Consider the following 22,216-nt stretch of genomic DNA (forward strand, 5'->3'; position numbering starts at 1 on the left):
AGCTAGCCAGAGAGGAGATCAAACCTCTGGCCAGTTATTTATTGACTATAACCTCGCAGCACACTAGAAATGAACAAAAAACTAAACAACCTCAGCCCTCTCAATCATGGATGAGCACAATGTACGTCAAGGTTAATTCTATTGGCCAGTAATTTATGATTGCAGCCACTTTGTGCAATTGAAATAAACAGAACGCAGCATGGCTTACTTTGGGTGACAACAAACCTAAACAGACTGAAGTTACAGTTCTCTGTTGTACCTGTCCAAAGCAGCAGAGCCCAGGTGCTGTTTAATGATGTCACTTGTCAGGAGTAATGTAGGGCCTACGGAAAACAAGGATAGATAATACAAGTTTAAAACTGCAGCTATGGGTTCATCCACTTCCTCAGCTAATGGATGTTGCAGTTGCAGCAGTGTGAGCAGGGATGCCGAGATTTCATTAGCATATGAATATGCTGTATTTTGTTTTGTTTGTTAATTGAAAATAAGTACAGAACTTTAATCAAACATATTTTCGTTTCATGATAGAGATAAACTGTTTCCTATCCCTCGTTTTCTTACATGCTGAAATTGTAGGGTTTTTGTCTTTTTTCTTGGACTTGAGCTATTGCTGTACCTTTCTAAGTTTTATCGACTATGGGGATGTTTGAAACACTGATATGTATCAATAATGTCTACAATGGGATGGCCTGACTTGGAAAAACTGTGTAATTTCAGATCACAATGCAAAAAGCACAATTGCAGTGGCTCCAAAAGTCATTACGGCCACTCTTGTTCCATCCTGTGTTGCATTTCCAATTATCTTTGTGATGTCATTGGGAAAATGTATTCAAAGACCAAAATCTAAAAATCCACTCGGGTGAATTAGGCTACCTTATTTTTTGCACGATAAGCTTTGGAGTATAAGGATCTCTTCCAATTAATGGCCTATTTTCATATATAGGGCGCACAGCATTATAGGGCATCGAATAGAAGCTTCAATAGTGGCTGCGGTTACGTTATGGATCCACTAGATGGAGCTATGCTAAAATGAATACAATACAATACAACACAACACAGCTTGATTTAGATAAGAGTTTTCACAACCGCTGCAGCTGTAATAAAGCACTTTACAGAGCATTTAAAATACTAGAAATCAAGAAATCTGAATATTGATCATACATAATGCACATCCGATTATAAAGTGCACTTTCGGGTTTTGAGAAAATTTAATGCTGTTAGGTGCACCCGATAGTGCGGAAAATACGGTATATTAGGGATTTTTTTTTTTAATGATACTCATAAAATGGGGGGAAAGCAAAAACGTGTATATAATTAATGAGTTTTGTTCAACACTGTCTTATGTGTACAGTAAGTGATGTTTAGCAATGGATTCAAAAGAAAAGAAATAACACATGGATGAACGTACCGATACCACTAAGTGCATGCTGCAGCTCCAAGGTGAAGGCCATGAGAGGAATCTCATCAGACACAGGGAGAATGGCCACAGTGGACAGGTTGGAGGCAGGATTCCCAGCATCCCACTTACTGTTTGGAGTGTGGAGGGGAAGACTTCTACCTACAAGTCAAAATAGGATTGCTCTTAAGGAAAGCGAAAAAAAATCACATTAAAATAATCTTCAGCATTTTACGCCACGAATTATTTTAACCTAAGCCATACAATCAGTTTCTTTTCCGGGCAATGCCATTGAATCTTCGAGCAATGCACCGCAAGTTTGAAAGGTGATACGACCTTGACAGTACATACCAACCAGGGGTCCATTGACCTGCTGCATATTGCCCAAGATCTTCTGTCCCAGCAAATGAATCAGCCTCGTGACGACCTGAGGATACCTCCTCTTAATGGAGTTGAGAGCTCCTTCAGGCAGCTTAGCCAGCTCAGAGTCCCTCACAGCATGGACCGTAGTGGCTCGGTTCATGTGGGTCAGGGCCTCGACCTAGATAATTCAGATTTAACCGCAACTTGACATTGTCCACTTCAATGCTTCAATCCAAGGACCTAAAAATGTTTTTAACACCCACCACGCCAATTAGGTCCCCGCGGCCATACTCTCCTGCAAGCTCCTTCTTCCCGTTATCCTTTGCAATGACAGAGCGCAAACGGCCACTGAGGACAATGAAGGTGCTGTCGGACTTGTCTCCCTGTCTACATGCAATCAGAAAAGATTTCAAATACAGTTCCTCCATCCACATTAATAATTATAATGGCATTTGTATTCTTAAGCATCAACATGATCATGAGAGGAACTAATGCAATTGTTTGCTCACAGTATATTATTCATCACCGTTAATTGATATTTTCTTAAATCTGTTTCAGCATCGGGTTTTGGAACACTTTGAGAGACCGCTGCTGGCATCAAAAGCACAAAGGTGAGAGAGAGCGAGAGATAGTGCGAGAGAGAGAGAGAGAGAGAGAGAGAGAGAGAGAGAGAGAGAGAGAGAGAGAGAGAGAGAGAGAAAGAGAGAGAGATTGCTCTATGCTTGACCATTTCTTTCCAACACTGAAAATCTAATTTGACAGGGTTATTAACAACGGCCTTCATTGTGCTGTGTCAGATTTACAAGATGTTTGCTACCCCTTTGCAGGGACTTTATATGGTGCCTGGGAAGTGCAAAACAAACTACCAAACTATGAAACACTTTTACATTGCATGAAACAAATTTACACTTCGGAAAACAATTAAAATAAGTCATCCCAACCGTGCGCAGTTAATAGCACGGCACAACATCAAATTGCAAAAAATAATGCTAGGTTAATAACCGTTTAATAACCGTTAATAACCCAACTCCGGGCCTGGAGGGCTACTGTCCTGCCTGTTTTGCAGCTCTCCCAGGAGCAACACACCTGATTCAAATAATCTGCTGCTTCAGAGCTGGCTGATGAGCTGATCGTCTAAATCAGGTGTGTTGCAGCTGGGAGAGCCGGAAAACAGGCAGGACAGTGGCCCTCCAGGTCCGGAGTTGGAGACCTCTGCTATATAGTTTGCAGTTCTTCCAATCCCAATGGGTCTCGCCTCCACTCTGGTCGTTTCAGGAACAACATTTTCTGCATCCTGAGCATCTGGTTTGTACATTTACGGTCCAACTTACATACATCATGCCAACAACCTTCTCTTCCTCCAACTCTTCAAACATTTGAATCCCCTCAGATAAGTTTGAAATGATGCTTTCCAAATCGATTTCTGACTGGCTCTGTAAACTTTCCATCTATTGTTGTCTTGCAGTGATATCACACTTGTGGGTTTGACCTTCGTCAGTGTCTCACTTCAGGAAAACGATTACTTTGCCAAATTTCCAAAATAGAAAAGATTTTTTTTCTCCATGCTTTATTTAATATATTACCGGTATGTTTAATTACTTGACCTGTGACATAAGAATACTGTAATTTGTTTTGAATTTTCTAAAATTACTTCACAGTTGACCTTTAAATGTCAGTGTTTTGGCTTTTGTTAATTCGTTTCGCCTAATTTGTTTCGCCTTTTTTGGGGTTTATTTTCTTAAATGTAAATTTTGGGAGGCTTGTGTTAATTTGTTTTCTAAAATTTGTTTCATGCAGTGTAAAAGTGTTTGACAGTCTGGAATTTTGTTTTGTACTTGTCAGCCGCCGTAACTTTAAGATGTTCAAAATGTAATCTTAAATGACACATTTTGCTAATTGTGATAGCAGAAGGCTTACTTCAACTTTAGCCAAATAGTGGTGGATGTAATTTAACCCTTTCAGGGACAGTGGTTAATCCAGTGGACAGTTTATCATGTTTATCAGGTTCCAGGGTGCATGAAAGAGTTACAAAAAACATGCCCCCTCTATCCATTTCCAGATAATCAGTGCTTCTCAGCTATTTTTACAGACACCAGCCAGATCGTCAGAGACACAGACTTGTGAACATGAAACATACAGCAACAATAAATCATACACCAAGGCTAAATAAATGATCCGAAAGCGTAATCCGCCCGTCGCTGTCTTCAAAGAGTACCTGTAGACAGCACGGCCAGCCTCCAAAGCCATCCAGTCCAAGGCGAAGTCAATCTGCCTGACAAAGGGTGACACCCTCCTCACTACAGTGTGAGCTACATTCAACACCACTCTGGGCTCCTCGCGCATTATCCTGTAAAGCAAAAAAACATACATACTGTATATACTGTATTCTGTTTGCAACATAAAGCTTCAGGGAGCATAACGCCATTTATGAACATAGCAAGGAAGTGGTGTGCATACTCATAAAAGTGAGCCTTTGATATGGAGAGGAATGTGCAGTCTTTATGAGCACGTGTGGTGAAGATAAGAGGTTCCCCGGTGAGCACAGCAAGGTGTCCCACCATCTCTCCCGGGTGGGTCACAAAAAGCAGAGTCTCGTCCTCACGGTCAATCATCCGCTGGTAAACATGGAGTGAACCTGAGATGACAAATGCCACGCTCACATCCTGTAAGTAAGGAGAAAGGAAAGCGATAAGAAAACCACTCCCTGCATTTTGGTATGTTGTAAACTTGACAATACAGTTATTTTTAAGGGTATTAATTATTTTCGGTACTACAGTTTGGATGTGAAAACCTGGTCTCCTTGGTGGGCCACGACTGAATTGGCTTTGACCTGGCGAAAAGTCACCCTACCCTCCAGCAGACCGGGGTTCTGAGAACATTTAAGAGACATAATTAGAATAAATACTGTGATAGTAAATGATGTTTCAACATATCAAATCTAACATATATTATTATGAGGTTTTTTTTTCAAAGGGAAACAATGAACCACAACTGAAAAGAGACAATTCAAACACTTTTTTACTGTATTAACGATGCAGATGCCAGTGATTATTCTTATCCTTCTTACTTATTTATCTCATTCTTTCAGTGTGTCAATGAATCTTTACCAAGTTTGCCTGGCAGTTACTTGGCTGTGATGGTTGAATTTCTCTCCAAGATTGACGTACGTCCTCCTTCAGAGTTTTGACATATTGATTTGTATTTATAAGTGAAGGATTGATGAAAAGGGTGAGAGAGGATTCCTCTGTGATCAGAATGGCTTTAATCATAATGGAGCGCTCATACAGATGGGCCAGTGGAATTTGTGGTCAAGCAATCATTTTGCCAGCTTGCCTTGTCTTGTGTGACCGTTTTGTGTTCTCTTTGCTGGTGAGAAAATTGTTTGAGGATTTTATTTTGAAGGTGGAATTGGAATACATGAGTGACATGGTAGACCAACATCAAAATATTTTGGAATGACAATTATTTACCTATAATTTGTTACTGCTTAACTTACAAGTATCACTTAAAATTCCTCAACTTCTGAAAAAAATGGAGGTGTTGGAGTCATTTCTTGTAAATTATGTTCATAAAATCATCAAAATTGTCGAAAAGAACACTACTGATTGCTCTGGACCATCTCAATCTATTGTCTTTCATCGTCTTCATGAATTTATTCACTGTTAATTTTATTTTATACTCAGCAGTTCCAGCAAGACCACGAAAAGTAAAGTTGGAGATGCTGCAACCCATGTGTGTGCTTGTGGATATTCTTATTCTAACAAGTCATTTCTTTTTCACACCACTGAATCTATTGCAACTGGACTGCTGTGGTTGTCTTAGAAGAGGTTTCACCTCTCATCCGAGAAGACTTCATCACTTCATGTGAGGGGGCGAGGCCCCACCACCACGATTGATATCGTTCTTTTGGGATGCAAAACGACCATCGTGAAGATGCCTTGCAGAGAGGGCTTTTCGTTGGGTGGAAACTAATGAGTCAATTCAAATTTTTTATTATTATTATTATTTTTTACAAATAATATTTTTGTTGAGGAAATAGAACTTGTGGTTTGGCTCACACGCACACACTTGTCTGTTCAAGTGTGATCTGATGTCGACACATCCTACATCGCCATAATATGATATGACGGCCATTTGTTATTTTTTATTTTTTGTCATTTGCCTTGTTGAGTGAAACTGCATTATAACATCCATCCATCCATCTATTTTCTGAACCGCTTTTTCCTCACAAGGGTCACGTGGGGTGCTGGAGCCTATCCCAGCTGTCGTCAGGCAGTAGGCGGGGGGGACACCCTGAACCGGTTGCCAGCCAATCGCAGGGCACACAGAGACGAACAACCATACGTGCTCACACTCACACCTAGGGACAATTTGGAGTGTTCAATCAGCCTGTCGTGCATGGTTTTGGAATGTGGGAGGAAACTGGAGTACCCGGGGAAAAGCCACGCAGGCACGGGGAGAACATGCAAACTTCACACAGGAAGGCCGGAGCCGGGATCGAACCCAAAACCTCTGCACTGTGAGTTCGACGCACGAACCACCGGGCCGCTACATTAAAACATCCATCCATCCATTTTCCGAACCGCTTGATCCTCACTAGGGTCGCGGGGGGTGCTGGAGCCTATCCCAGCCATCTCCGGGCAGTAGGCGGGGGACACCCTGAATCAGTTGCCAGCCAATCGCAGGGCACACAGAGACGAACAACCATTCACGCCCACACTCACACCTAGGGACAATTCAGAGCGTCCAATCAGCCTGCCATGCATGTTTTTGGAATGTGGGAGGAAACCGGACCACCCGGAGAAAACCCACGCAGGCCCGGGGAGAACATGCAAACTCCACACAGGGAGGCCGGAGCTGGAATCGAACCCGGTACCTCTGCACTGTGAAGCCGACGTGCTAACCACTGGACTACCGGGCCGCCACATTAAAACATGTTTTAACCTATTTTTTGTCTCAAACCGCTTGTAATCCTGAGAGTCAATCACTTTGTGACATATTACAAACAACATGATAAGGTTACTTTGTGGGTTACCTGGAGCTGGATGACCTGCAGCAGGTCCTTTTTGGCAGCTTGGAAAATGGCATTGACTTTATTATGGTGGTAGTTTCCTGTTCCAGCGTCACTGTAATGGTAAACTGCTGAAGGACTCTGCTGCATTGTCACAGTCTTCTTTAAAATAGACTGCAAAAAACAGACACTCTGAATGAATGAAAAAGTATGACGTCCAATTTCAGTATTTACTGTGTCAGTATTATTCCTTATTTTTCTCGAGTACTCAGCCCGACAAAAGCATCCCTCTGAATGATGTAAATTGACTGGCCTCCACTCGAGGGCACACCCTGCCTCTCGCCCAGAGTCAGTTGTGTAGGCTCCATGAAGCCACCCCTGACACTCATGAAGGCACATTTTCATGAAAATCTACTAACTTTTTTACTGATTATCTTCATTTTGAGCTTGCAGCAGTCACCCAAAAGTTAAGTGGTGAAAACCATCACAACTAACATGCATCAAAAGCTCAACAGCATCTTTGAAATATGGCGGTCCCCAACAAATTTTACACTTGTTGCCAACAGAGCATGCACCTTGTCCGGCTAATTAACAAGTATATTAGCGCCCGCCAGTTGTGATCTGATTAAAATCAAGACCTTGGTGAACAAAACGTTAAGCCAAGCCAAGCTGCCAAACACGAAGAAGAAGGAAGACATACAGTACCTTTACTGGACTAGAGGGCCCAGCCTCCTCAACTCTAGCCCGTTCAGAAACTCTGTTGAGATCCACTGACATATCACCTGCATGGCAAACAGACACATGTAACAGAAAAGCAATTGGCTACACTTCTCCAGCACAAATATTTTCTGCAGTGTTAAGGTGTAAAGAATTAGACAAAAAGACATGCCCTTTTTTTCTGTTGGTTGCTCATTGTTTTTCCTGGAATAATTCACTGTAATTTGGAAAAGCCTCGATCCGCATTGTTTTAATGACCTCTCATTGCGTAAAGTGGACACAGATAAAGTTGTCAACAAGAGGTGTTGGTCAAGGAGGAACCGATTACATTTTGTGAGGGTCCGGATAAAGCTGCAGATAGTCATTTATTTCCATCAATTGAATTCCTATGGCACGAATGGAATTGTCCACCCCGTAAAATAATCATGGCACCACCCAACTCATCGTCATCTATAAAGGAGGACGCAGCATGCTTACTAGTCCATTATTTTTTTCAACCTTTGGTAAAGCTGCTCGATTGACTGACACAGTCGTTATCCACTCCCCTCCAAAAATAACTGGAACAGTTCCTTCATTTTTGCTGGAGAGTGAAAACATTTCAGTTTGAAAGAAGAAAGCTGAGTATGGGACATGAACAGAGATTTCCAGGTATTAATTGGATCAGATACATTCGTTTTGAAGCACCCAGGGGCAGCCCGGTGGGCAACTGGTTAGCATGTCGACCTCACGGTGCAGAAGTGCAGGGTTCCAATACTTTTGGAGGAAATTTTGAATCAGGTTATTAAAAATAAATAGGTTAGGGTGCCAGAGACGTTTTCCCAGTTCTGCACATCTGTATTGTCATGTTTCCTTTCCGTTTTTGACGCGTACAAGTATTTTTGTTCTGAAGCTTGAAGCAAACTACAGTACAGTATTCCTGTTCTAAAATAATTTGAAAAATGACAACGCATTAACAAACCCGCCTTTTCAATATTTAAACGTCATTGGACTGGAAGTCGAATGAAAACTTTAGAATGCAGCAGGTCTGTTTTCCAAGAATTGGTTTCAACCAAATAAAAACTGAACTGCATGTCACGATTGTAGAAAAGAATGAATGAGGCACACGGTTACCTGAAACAGCAATTGGAGTTGAGAGTGAGCGGGATTTCTTATATTTTGAACTTGAATTTTCGGAACTGATGTTCTTTTCTGTTTCAACAACAACAATAACACATTAGGAAATAAAATATCCCACCATAAACAAAATTGCATGTTGTGTTCGCTGACCGCGGTCTGCTTTTTCAGCCCCTGACTCATCAGAGTGGGAAGCCTGCCTGCGGAGACCTCTGTGTGGATGAACCTCTCCTAAGACATTCGCCACTGACACCAAGGAGATGGCTTGGCTATCCTGAAAGATGTCAATTTTAGTCAAAACAGGACTGTATAGTGAGCCTTTGTCACTTAAAGTAAATGTGAGATGAGGGGGTGTACTGTACCATAACATGATTATCATGAAGTGAACAATGAACTATGATAGCACTGAAATTTTTAATTAAACCAGGACTGTCACGGTTGATTTGTTTGGGACCAACAGGTGGCTGTGTAGGGCTCCTCCTGTTGGTCATCATGTCATTAGTAGGTTTTCTGTTAAAAGGACTCCCAGCCCGACCACTCGGTGTCGGGTCATTGTTGCTGTTTCTGACACTGCTTCTGTTGGTTTGTGTTTATCACATCACATCATATATATATATATTTTGCTTATGCCATGGGTTTTGCGGTTACCGGTACTTTGAATTGTTGTTGTTTTCAGGACTTTGCTTGTTTTGGATTTGGTTTTCTTAGTGTTTGATTAATAAATTTTGTCAAGCCCACCCTGCTCCTCCCTCTTGCCTGCTTTTTGGGGTCTTCCATCCACCACGCTTGCGACAAGGACATTGTTTTGAATGGATAACAACTGGACTGTACAGATTGCATGAGAACATTGGATGGGCAATTTTAATGATGGAGGGGGCCACAATTTTTCCATCTGTGCTACGGGGGAGGAGGGGCACACACTTGCAAACAAGATGTTTGACAAAAAATGGACAAAATATGTGCAAGCGAGCAATCCTCTTCATTATCGCATGATCCACGGTTCAACAACAAAAGCTTAGATTTTTTTTTTTTAGCAGTGCAAAGGGCTCTCTGACATAAAAATTAACAGTAAAGGAAGGCACAAAACTACTGAACAGCAAACCAACATTTATTCTAAGAACTCACCTTGAGCATTTTTTCACACACACAAAAATGTAATAAAATTGTTTTTGTCCTACATGTCATTCTAAATCAGCAAAACTAAAAAAAAAAAAAAAAAAAAGAAAATGTAAAAAAAAATGGTGAAAGGTGGCGTTACAACTGAAAACTATACAGTGGAACCCCACTATGTGCGGGAGATAGGAATCGGGTCGGCCCGTGAATAGCGAAAAGTTGCGTATAATTGATTGATATGAGGGTGCTACAATTGGAAAATAACCTGGCCTTTTTAACAGACGCGATTCCTTTAAATATCATGACAGGACGACAACAGAGCTGAACCAAATTTCCAAAACGAATGCATCGGGGCTTGCACCCGCACAAAAATCAGGATTCACCAGTTTTCCTGCTCAAGCGCAGCAACACTGTCCACGAATATTGAGCCCTGAATGCAAAATTTACAGCCAAACATTGAAGAGAAAACATTCATTCAATCAAAATCATCATCACGTGGACTGTCATCCAAAAGTAATGAAAACATCTTAAAAAAACCAACACTCGCTTATTTATCTAAAAAAGTAAACACGAGGTTACAATCAAGCAAACAAACTTCATGGAAATGAAAATAACATCATTGTGACAAGAGTCTGGTGAGCAGTTGGGTAACGTACCGTGTTGAAGAGCTCAGTGGTGAGGCCTAGATAGTTGTGTAAGGCAAGGAAGGTCACTCTCTGAAGACGCACCATGATGATCTGCACATGACCGAGGAGCATGTGTAACATCTGTTGCCTAAGTCTGCCAATGTATTGCTTGTAAATCACGGAAATACTTTATGTGACATTGCTCTCTTTACCTGGATGACACGGACCAGTGTTTCAGGATATTTGTCAAAGACTGACTGAAATGCTACCGCTGGAAGTCGCAGGATAGCGGAGGGGACAGCAGCCCTCGCAGATACCGTCTTGTACGGAGCTGGGTAGCCCTTAAATTGACAATGAAACAACTGTGTTGAGAAAGACATGCTTTGAATGGGAGTTAAACTATCCAGAATAATTTGTAAATCTGTCATGTTTTTGGGCTCGTTTTTATGAAACAGCAATATGCTAGTATCCCACTGAAGACATTCTAGATATAAATGTCAAATATCTAAACATCCATCTTTGCTCTTTGATGTTGAACGACAAATATGGTCACATTCAAAAACCCACACGGCCTCCTGGATGTAGTGCATCAGTGGTCTTAGTCATTGAGTCATGGTAATCCGCAGAGGTTGAATCGAGGCCACTGGTCTGTTTGTTTGTTTCACCTTTAATACAAAGGCTTCTCCAAATATACATTTTTAAGTTTGGAGTATTCATATCTATTAGGGGTGCAACGATATGTGTATTCATATAAAATCTTTCAATATTCAAAATCGATCCGAGAAGACAATCTGTGAAGCAGGGGAGCCCTGCTCAGTGCCAAATTGTACAATATATCCCGCAACGTACGTACGTATGAAGTATCAATGGTGAATCTCCATGAGTTCTCGCAGGTATGGGAGGCTTTATTCATCAACGCATGAGTCACTAATCAAACATTGGCTGTATCAGGCTTTATGTGACATCATCACCGGCTCACCCTTGGGTCGAAGCTAGCGTTTTTTTTTTAACAATCATAAGCCCCCAACGCATTGAAAAATGTCTTGCATGGCTTGGTGACTTGTTGCGTTGTGCGCGGTTGTACTAACAAACAAGAGCGATGTTGTGAAGTAGCTCCTCGAACAAGGACGAGAGAATGTTGTCGTGATAAACGGTTTTCAGCACCTTCCCGGGGATGAGGATCACAGAAGAAAATAGTTTGAGAGTCTTCGTTTGAAAAGACCACCGCAATGTTGTAACCGTGCTCCTTTACATTTTGTGGGCAAAGAAAGTAAGTACATAAAGTACAAGTACCGGTATATTGAGCTTTGTGCAAATATACTTCCATTGTCAACATGATTCGCCAGGTGCCAAGTGTCACAAGAAATTCTGATATGTTTTTTATGTGTTGAAAAATTTGTCAAACCTTGACACTTAAGTATCGAATCAAACCCAACTGGGAATTTTGTGTGTTGTTGCACCCAAACGGTTCATGACTGGCTGGGTGTGTCCCCTGGAGGTGGTCCCTTCAACAATCAAGAAGAGTCCAGTTGCCTCGAATCAAGCTTTGTGAAGCAGCGTTAGGTGTCATCCATGAAATAAAGTCTGCTAAATAAAACTAAACAAAACTAACAAGATTGTATTGCCTATATGTTAAAATACAGCAAAGTACTTAGAATTAAGACACAGCTGGACTGAGACTTACAGTGATAACATCTAAGATACTGAGCAAACTGTGGACACTGTCTCCTTGTAAAACCTCCTTCACCACAGCATCTGTACCGTCCTGCAGCAAAAGCACACATATCATATTGTCATATCACACTGATTCACAAAAACTGTTATGGGCCAAGCAAACAAAATAATCGACTCTGCTGTGGTCTTACATTCTCGCGGATGCACAGCTCGAGGCGGCCGTCTTGTACAACATATATACTGTCATCTGTATCACCTGGGCGGAATAGAGCCTCTCCCTGGTGCAGCTGGATCAGGACCATGTGACGGCATAGCTCAAGGAAGAGTGGCTTCTCAAAGTGGCCGAGAACCCTACAGAAAATGGCCATTAACTTTTCTTGTCGTTATTATATGCAGTAGTCATTATATACAGCATACATGCATCTACAGTATGTGTATGTAGATACATGTGTATAGACAGAGAGAGCGAGAGAGAGAGGCGCTGTCACAGTGGTTGGCTGGTTAACACGTACGCCTCACAGTTCAGTGGTCATTGGTTCAAATCTGGGCTGCGGCCTCACTGTATGGACTTTGCATGTTCTCCCCGTGCCTGTGTAGATTTTCTCCGGTTTCCTCCCACTTTCCAAAAACACGCATGGTAGGTTGACTGGACACTCTAAATTGTCCCCAGGTCTGACTGTGAGCGCGAATAGTTATTTGTCTATGTGTGCCCTGTGATTTGCTGGCAACCAGTTGTAGAGTGTTCAAGTGACCTACCATGCATATTTTTGGAATGTGGGAGGAAACACAAGTACCCGAAGAAAACTCACGCAGGCACGGGGAGAACATGCAAACACCACACACATAGGTCGGAGCCGCAATCAAAACCAAGACTTCTGAACTATGAGGTGAGCATGCTAACCAGTCGATCCCCGTGACGCAGTAATATGTACTGTAGCAGAAAAAAAATATATATCTATATATCAAACACTAGGAAGAAAAAGCAAAGTTTAATACTACATTCCTGATGAGGCACAGGGATAAGGATGACCCAAAATTATTGGACCAGCAACATAAAAAAATTAAGACATTGAAAAAACATGCAGACAAAATACCAAGATTGCAAAACTTAATCATGGTATGGGTTTACTCAACTCTATTCAGTAGTTATGTGCTGGTACTTTTTGGGATGGAATTTTATCAAAAGTTTTTACTTTTCAAAGACAAAGGAACAGAGGTGCCAGCCAATACTGCAGTCTGACGCGATCATAGGGGTCAAATTGGTTTTGAGAATGAATATGTTTCCAATGTTGACACGCATTTGCCAGGGGACCAGAACTTACCCCTAACGCACAAATGATGCGTGCATAGAATGCATTGTGAAAGACAATTGAACATCATGTTTTCTTTTTACTTCACAATTATGTGACTGTTTTTGTTGTTCTTTCCCCATGAAATCCCAATAAGATAAGAGGTTGTAACATGGCAAAAAGTAAAAAAGGTTTTGATATTTATGTTTTTACTGTACAGTAATCCCTCGTTTATCACGGTTAATGGGGACAAAAACCACCGGCGATAAACGAAAATCTGTGAAGTAGCGACCAATTAACATATACAGGTTAAAAAAAAAAATAGAATAAAAATTTAAGTCCGCAAACAGTCCGTGAGAAGCTGCAAAACAACAGCGAGTCACATGGAGCAATATACACAGTACTGTACTCCATGTATATGAAGATTTTTTTTTTTATGAATATGTTTGAAAAAATCCGCGATGCACCAAATCCACGAAATGGCGAGGGATCACTGTATTTATTTGTTTATGAGAAGAAAGTGAATAAAGCAAATATTTAACTGCTGTTTAAACACATTTGTTTGCCACGTATATTTCATTATTTTTTATTCGTTTATTGTTCTACTACTGTCAAAGTGTTCTTGTTTTATTGTGGACTGTACAATACTTTGTAACTCGTTCAGAAATGCACTATACAAGTAGAGTCAACATTGGTCTACTTACCTGACATTTTTAAGCATGTACAGCACCTCAGATGGTAAGTGGGAGTTCTGCACATCAAATTCTGTCAAGTCTGCCTCCAGCAAACTGGGAGGGGGCTCCTTGGGCTGCAAGGAGGGGGGCTCCCTTTGAAATCGGAGAATCCTAAAACATTTATGCGCATGGACAGACAGGTGTGTTTTGCGTATGCGTGTGGTTGTACACACGCATACGCAGAACACACACACACACACACAAAATAAATAAATAACAGTTTTGTTTTTTTTTAACGCTGCATGTTTGGAAACAACATCCTTTTGAAAAATTTCCCTGACACAACAATTTGTGACAATTGATCCCTGAATGGGTTAAAGATTGGAATGCAACAATTTGGACCTTTATCAGCAGAAATTAGTAATGGTAACCTTTGGCCAAGCAACACACTGCAGATGAGGCACATCAAATACCATATTTTCCGAACTATAAGGCACACCAAAAAACATTTAATGTTCTCAAAAGCCGACAGTGTGCCTCATAATCCGATGCGCCGTATATATATGGATCAATATTCTGATTTCTTGGACGTGGTATTCTAAATGTTCTGCAAAGCGCTTTGTTACAGCTGCAGCGGTTGTGAAAACGCTATATAAATAAAGTTGTTTTGTATTGCATTGTATTCCCTTTAGTGTAGCTCCATCAAGTGGATGCATAACACAACCACAGCCACTATTGTAGCTTCTATTATATGTGCCTAATAATGCGGTGCACCCTATATTTGTAAACAATTTTGAAATAGACCATTCATTGAAGGCGTGCCTTATGCTCCGAAACGTCTTATCATGCGGAAAATACGGTACCTCCAAAAATCTACAAAGTAAAACTTATGGCCCACTATTTCGATGACTGTATTGCGTCAACTGCAACTTCAACTACTGGCACTGATCCTTTTTTTCAACATTTAATGTGATATAATGTTGATGTTCGACGGTCATTGTAGTGGGGTAACATATACAGCCATTGGGCAGTCATTGAGCGTATATGGGGCAGGTGTACCCGCTCGTGCCCCGTCCGCACAGCATCATGAATCAGTCGAGTCTGCCGTTGAGTGCTGACTGAGCAGCCAAAATAAGCGCACAGCAGCACACATTTTCAGCCTTGAGCACCCGGGAGAATATGCCCCAATGTGCTTTGTGCCCGTGCGTGGGTCACAACTACAGTGAACCTTGAACATTTGGACGAACGTTATATTCAGTCAGATTTTGCTTTTGGAAGTTGGTTGGTAGGATCTCTGAGAAGATGGGGAAAATGCTATGCTGCACTGACAGAGTAAAACCTTTGGGTGAAACTTGGTTGTGCTGGAGTGAGCAACACAACAACAAAACCTGGCTTGCGACCTCCTTTGTGAAGGAGGAGAATGACATCTCCCAGAGGTTTGTGACTAGACCGGTGATCAGCATGAGGAGGCGGTGCCAGGTTTTTGAGGCTATGTTGCGTCTTCAACATACTACTGACGGTCTTTTTTGGAATAAATTGTAAAATTCCCAATATGAGTTTTCTTCTTCCTTGTAACACTTCAAATTCAATCATCCAATCCACCATACATGCATGCGTATTTATGGGGATCGGATCACTGTTTAGCGTATTCTCTTTGAGTTGTAAATAAAGTGACTTCTTCAAAAAGAAAAAAACAAAACAAAAACAAAGCAACATGTGACTCACTTGCGAGCTATAGACAGGACTTTGGTCCTTTTCCGCACCCTCTGCCGGGAACTGGAGTTGGAGGAGGTGGTGGGAGAGGATAATGTCTGGACCTTTAAAAGCCATTATAAATTAAAAAAATACTGTACATGAATAAATAACTAAATTGATAAATACACAGCTGTCTGGACTTTAAAAAAAACCAAGATTGATAGCAAAAATAATTAGCATATGTATACAGCACATTTTATATATTGATATATGATCAGTCACTGATCATTGAGTCTTTTCAAAAAAAGTTCTTAAGATGAATGCAAGAACATTTATACTCCACTTTTACTTCAGAGCTGATTCTGACATTAAGCCATGAGTATCATCATCAATCCGAAGTGTCGTCTCATTCTGTGCATATGAGTGATGCACTTCCTGGCCTAAAAGTATATCAAAGAGAAGATCTCGTTGCTAAAATGTCTTTCATGCCAACAACAATGGCATTAAAGTATGGTATTATTTATTATTGTATGCGATGAAAAGGTGAAGAGCCTGGAGAGACACATTGTCGAGGCAAGAAATTGTCAAACCATTTTTTTTTATAACTCTCGAGAAATGATCGGCTTGTACAGATATAAAAAACAAGAATACAAGATCACTGAAATTATTAAAACATTCTTGGGTTGCTTTGAAAGTTTCACTGAAACATTTGGGGTTTTAAACCATCAACTATAAGGAAGAGATGTTATATGAACAGAAGGTGTTCTCAATCGACGTATTAAAAATGTGATGATGGTTTATTGTTCATTCTTCTAGCACATAAAAAAAAAGAAAAGAAACAAATAGAACATTCCTTGACTGTTTGGTTTGGAAAACTTTGTGACTCCATAGCAAGAAGAATATGTCCGGAAATAGGCATCCATAAATAAATATACGAACCTTTCTCATAATCTTTCGGCCGTAGAACATAACCTTGTCTCTTTTTCGAAAGCGATAATGTGGTACGCCTGTCTCCTCCTCTGAAACACACCAGCAATCCCTGTTAAGACTTTCACAATTGTTTTGTTTTCTGACGGCCGCTGGTCCAGATATTTGTGCTATACTCACGCGTCACATGATGAGATTCCACATCCCAAAACTTTAACAAGAACAAAATGACTTGCTGTTGTGTGCCATTCGTATTCTCACATGCAAAGAGGAATATAAAACTCACATCGGCCACTTCTGAGAACTTTAAGGAGACATTCTGTATTTTTTTTATTCACAATTTGAAACAGTTCCTGTGTGTCCCAAAAACATTGATGTGACTTGAACAAGATTTATAGCACACCTGGCACCCTCATTTTTCGTCTCTAACTGAACTCGTCCTGTTGTGAGGGGGCAATCCTGTTTAATGCAAATAATAATAATAATAATAATAGATTTTATTTATAAGCGCCTTTCAAGACACCCAAGGACACTTTACAATAACAAATAACACAAAACAATACGGGTTGAGCAGCGGCAGCCAAAACGCGCCAGCGTTCACTCAACCCGAAAGTCAGAAAGAAACAAGGGAGGGAGAGGGGGAGAAAGTTTACTATATATTCGTAGTTAAACCGGGATCCATTGTGGGGGGGGGGGTTACACAAAGAAGAGTTCTGGACCTATTGAAGCTTAGGCAGCCGTCGGCAAGTGCTCTCATGAGCCTTGCTTTTTTTGTTGTAATAAGATACTCCTAAGCCCATACGTCTCAACTGCAGGGCCAATGCTTGTTACGATGACAACCGGGGCAGAGGCAAGCAATTGGCCTGGAGTATTAAGAAGAACCCCCCCCCCCCCCAAAAAAAACAAAAAAGAAAACAAGCTGCCCTTAAGATGGTTATCATAAATCATTGTATTTTCACTTGAGGAGGAAACACAAGACAAGACAATGTTCAACTGTTCTGGTTATCAAAGCTAACGCTGTTCGCTAATGGCAAGTTGTTTTTACACTTCAGCTCTGCTTAAATGCTGTCTTTGACATGGTAGTGCTTCCATGTCGTCTGCTGGCTAGACTCCAACCATCGCTTGAAAATGGCAGATTTTTGCCCATTTTAACTGCCAAGTGCTATGTAAATTAGTCCCACTGTTCCGCCAAATTCAGAACAACCTTTACTTAGAGGGGTTGGCAAGCACTGCGTAGTGTCAACTATTTGTGTGCTTGCAATTAAAAAGTCAACTTTCCATGAAATGTCTCCTTTTGGGTAAAGAAAACATGTTATGTGTGAATAATTCATAAGGTCAAATTATTTCCATGATATATCTTCCACCCCCTCCAGTCCGCCCTGACAGCACTGGGCAGCTCCTTCAGCCAGAGACTGTTAGACCCGCGCTGCAAGAAGGAGAGATCATTCCTACCGACTGCTGTCAGGCTGCTAAATAAACAATAAAATACGTGAAAAAACAGTAACAATTGTAAATAGCACAGCCACCTTATACCAGTTGCATATATGCTTATATATACAGTATCTATATCTATATTTATATTGCACTTATATTGAACTGTGTACAGCTCTCTATATCTACCGGTACATTTATTTTTGTGCTTGCAAACACTTGGTTTTTCTTCTTTCTACCCCCCAAATTTGCTGCTGTAGACTGTACATTTCCCCAGTGTGGGACAAATTAAGGATATCTTGATATAAATGAATGTCTGTGACATATTTTGTTAGAAAAAACTCAGTATACATCACCGTTTTATTTAATTTATTTGCTTGTTTGTTTTTTATACCGGTTTGCAGATGGTTTTGTGGATGTCTCATATGAGCTCATCCTGCTTCGCACTCCCCTGATGATCAAGAGAAGGGCTCTTTTGAATCTGAATTTTACATTGAAAGAAACGTAACCTAACCATACATGTGGCAAGTACCTGAAATGTCTCACTTAAGAAGGGGCCGCAAAGTCAACTTATGTGGTGGCCGTAGGAGAGTCTGGGTGGTGGGTGTGTGTTGGGCTGCATTCAGAAATCCACAAATATGGGCTTCAAGTACCGGTACTTTAAAAAAAAGGGCAACTAATCCAATCATTAAGAGTAACAATTCATAGCATTGATAGCTCTTCAGAACGTTAAGATTGGTGACACGGTCCTCTCTCTTACCCTGGTACTTTGCATACGATTCAGCGTGTCAAGTTGAGTAATGCCGTCTTTCTCTGTGCGGACTGGACCTTTCTCTGTGCGCTCAAGATATGTCGGGATCCCTCTCTGCTCATCAAAAAAAAAAAAAAAAAAAAAACAATATTCCATCTTCTATTTTTCTTGAAATTGGCTGATCTTGTCATCAAACTTTTTCTTCACAGCAGGTTTTGAGAAACATGACTGGGACTGGGTGTAGGGATAGCTTTTCCTTTCATTTGGTGACACTCCAGAATTACAATTTGGTGAAAGCTGTCATGAGCCTGAGCTATAATCACCATTAGTGATTTACAAAAAAAATAATAATAAGTTGTGGGCTGCACTAACATTAAACTTTGATGTCAAGTCAAGAGCTGCAAAATATCATCCTGTGGTGCTGAAAATGGTCCTTGAGCCGCGAGTTTAAGACCCCTCCACTACTGTCTCAAAGTCCCCAATATTGTCACAGTCAGGCCAAATTCGGAATGGCTTGCAATACAGCTTTGCCTCAATAAATTTTTGCTCGTTGTGTCAAAACCCCCAACTCATCACAGATGATAGTTCTAATATTTCTCCACTAAGATGTACATTGGTAAACGAATGTGAATGTCTTCAAATATTGAGCTTTCAATTGACATTGATTGAAACAGAAAAGGAGGCAAGGTATACTGACTTGACAGCCTGTATCTTCTGTAGAGAAGGAACACGACACCTCCCACAAGGGAAACAACAGTCACAGCTCCAATGAGAAGAGCCGTCCACTAGAAGTAAACACATTCCAAAGAGACATTCAAATTTAAAGGGGAAGTCAACTCTCAGATTTTCTTAACAAAAATATTTTCTATGCAATCCCACTATTCTCAACACCGCATTTGCTCAGGTAACGACCAAACTCTGCTCAGCTTGAAAACATCACATAACCAAACTCAGAAAACAGGTGAGCTGGATAAGCATTTTACTTCTGCAAAATAAGTATTGGATTGACTGACAGGAGCAGGGACGTCTCTAAAAAGTCCAGTGAGACAAGAACAAAACTTGCAACACGCTCTGTGAGTGTTTACCATGTTGGCCTCTGTGCGTTCCTCTATAATCTGCTGCATCTTGGCCTTGAGCTCACTTCCAAAAGGAGCCAGGCTCTGAAACAAAAAGCACAAGAGGAAATTGTAGGACATTTGTGAATAAATGAATATCAAAAGATGCGTCTCGGCCTGACTCGGTTGATTTTTTTTCTTTCAGAATTGCGTGTTATCATGGCAACACAATTCCCCAAAAACTACACCAAAAAAAGTTGTATTGAAAATGAGTGGGAAGCAGTGTCAAAAGCGACCACATGACTCCCTTTTTATAAGACACGTTGCTCTCACATATAGGAACCAGACACGAGATTGTCATCTCATTTTGTTGACACTCTTGCCATCTTTATTTCGGTGTCTATTTTTTTTTCTGAAAATGTACACTGGCCAAACAGTGTATGTTTAAAGCGGGTGAGTGAAATATCACCCCCCCCCCCCAAAACACACACACAATTAATATTATTGTGCATTGCGCTGGTCAGACTGAGACCAAGTATGACATCTCCAAATGTTTTAGTAAAGGAAAACCGATAATTTAGCAGAGATGGCAAAGCTTGACTCCGTTCGGCTTATTGATATATCGAGATTTTTTTCCAAATTTCAAAATAAAGCCACAAATTTAGATTATTTTATATATTTATATTTCGTGGTCGTTTGTAATTAGTTGAGTGAAAGAGTTTCCTTTTCATTGACAACAAAGCCTTTGCAAATGAGGCGTTCGGACTTGAAGAGGCAGCAGTCCTATTCAAAATGTCCATGGACATTTTCCAGTTTCATTAAACAGCCATGAAGTAACATAATCTTGAAATATGAATTGGACATATGAAAGGAGGGCACTGGCTGTGTATTTACAGATATATGTGATCAGAACTTTGCAACACAATTCATCACAAAGACAGTGAAGACAATGACAAGAAATCAACAGGGCGCTGACGGACCTACCATATTTAAACTGCAAGTCTCGTCTTGATTGTTGTTTTCCATGTCTGATTGAAGTTTAGACAACAGCACAAGGAAACCCCTAGGCTTGATATAATTGGGAAATATCAGGATGTTGAATTAATATTTGATCTTTGATCCACTGGTGAAAAGGACACTTTGATTCGCTCCTCTTTCATCGATAACTGCTCCAAACAACAAGGTGTATGCAGGGAAAGTGGTTAAGATTGCACGACTGTCTGTGTCTTATGTGTTGTGTTGTATTATTTTGTCATTTTATGTTAACTGTTCTTTTGATGGCGGCGCGGGCACCCGCAGCGGCTCCTCTTGTTTTCTGTTGTCTGTTGAGAGGGAAGAAATACAGCACATTTGACAATAAAGTTGTACTTGACTTGACTTGAAAACATGATTGTATGTATGTATGGGTTTTTTTTGTAAGCGAGAAGAAGCATTATAAATATCAGGATCATTTTAAGTCAGGTAAACAATCCAATGTGCGCTAAAGATCACCTTTCCTAAGGAAAAAATAGGTCAACCATTATCTCAGCCCACTGCGAGTAACCATATACAGTACTCTACTCCAGAGACACTGACACCCTCTACTGGACTGTTGTACGAGCTGTAACCACTCTGAAATTGGTCAAAGGGCAAACAGAATTTCCAAACATTGCTTATCTGTTGTTCGTTTAGACTTCATTGGGACAGTCCTTTCGCATTTAAGTCCATTTCAAAACTTGAAAAAATTGGATTGTTTTATTGAAGAAGAGAAGAGAAAAAATATCCTAATTGTGATGATTTCATTTTTCGTGTCATGACCTTGCTATATTAAGAATAATAATAAAAATAAACAGCATAGACCAGCATGATTTTGTTGTATTTTCGTGCTGGCCACAAGCCAGAGCAAAACAAAAGAGTCAAGATGAGAACAGCTGAACCATCGGACACTGTTCAGCCTGCTCTATGAGCTGAGCTTCAGCCGCCCAACAAGAGGAGCATGTTGATGTGGCTCGGCCAGGTGCTGGTGACCTGCTTGCTGGTGTCACCCAGTTTCCAGCAGGGCAAAAACAGCGAGAGATCTAACATTTAAGGTGGACTTTTGTGAATCAGAAAATTAATCCGATTTGGTTGCGGACAAATACTCAGTAGAGAGCCCGTTGTGACCTTTTGAACTGACAAATACACTGCAGGGTGCCCGTTGTGAACTTTTGAATACTGTACTACAAATAACGTCAAGAACTCAATTCAAATATTCAGTTCAGTTATGAATTGCACGCAAACGGGACAGTGTTGTATTTAGAAATCCGCGAAAATATTTCGCCTGTTGAAGTCAACAGTTAATTTCAAGGCATGCCAATGCCTCAGTTTACTCTTTGTGGATTCCGCCCGTGATATGCAACAAA

At 40.7% G+C, this 22,216-nt stretch overlaps 1 protein-coding gene across 2 annotated transcripts in view; it reads right to left on the reverse strand.

Moving 5' to 3' along the window:
* Positions 1-22,216, reverse strand: part of pnpla7b (patatin-like phospholipase domain containing 7b) — a 37,402-nt gene that overhangs the window by 15,045 nt on the left and 141 nt on the right. For both annotated transcript variants that reach the window (XM_086110752.1, XM_086110751.1), the window contains exons 2-22: positions 20,820-21,157; positions 19,866-19,940; positions 19,478-19,565; positions 16,611-16,690; positions 15,702-15,793; positions 14,007-14,147; positions 12,205-12,364; positions 12,024-12,104; positions 10,552-10,680; positions 10,370-10,450; positions 8,754-8,874; positions 8,598-8,675; positions 7,476-7,552; positions 6,795-6,944; positions 4,551-4,628; positions 4,217-4,422; positions 3,975-4,106; positions 2,023-2,146; positions 1,748-1,937; positions 1,409-1,558; positions 260-323 (exon numbers count right to left, since the gene is read on the reverse strand). In XM_086110752.1, the coding sequence (XP_085966878.1) occupies positions 260-323; positions 1,409-1,558; positions 1,748-1,937; positions 2,023-2,146; positions 3,975-4,106; positions 4,217-4,422; positions 4,551-4,628; positions 6,795-6,944; positions 7,476-7,552; positions 8,598-8,675; positions 8,754-8,874; positions 10,370-10,450; positions 10,552-10,680; positions 12,024-12,104; positions 12,205-12,364; positions 14,007-14,147; positions 15,702-15,793; positions 16,611-16,690; positions 19,478-19,565; positions 19,866-19,940; positions 20,820-20,861 (2,339 nt within the window). In that variant the 5' untranslated portion in view covers positions 20,862-21,157. The remainder of the gene's footprint in view (positions 1-259; positions 324-1,408; positions 1,559-1,747; positions 1,938-2,022; positions 2,147-3,974; positions 4,107-4,216; positions 4,423-4,550; positions 4,629-6,794; positions 6,945-7,475; positions 7,553-8,597; positions 8,676-8,753; positions 8,875-10,369; positions 10,451-10,551; positions 10,681-12,023; positions 12,105-12,204; positions 12,365-14,006; positions 14,148-15,701; positions 15,794-16,610; positions 16,691-19,477; positions 19,566-19,865; positions 19,941-20,819; positions 21,158-22,216) is intronic.

The sequence above is a fragment of the Hippocampus guttulatus genome, chromosome 5 (genome assembly GCF_054856545.1).
Source record: "Hippocampus guttulatus isolate MCC_2025c chromosome 5, RoL_Hgut_1.0, whole genome shotgun sequence".
NCBI lineage: Eukaryota > Metazoa > Chordata > Actinopteri > Syngnathiformes > Syngnathidae > Hippocampus > Hippocampus guttulatus.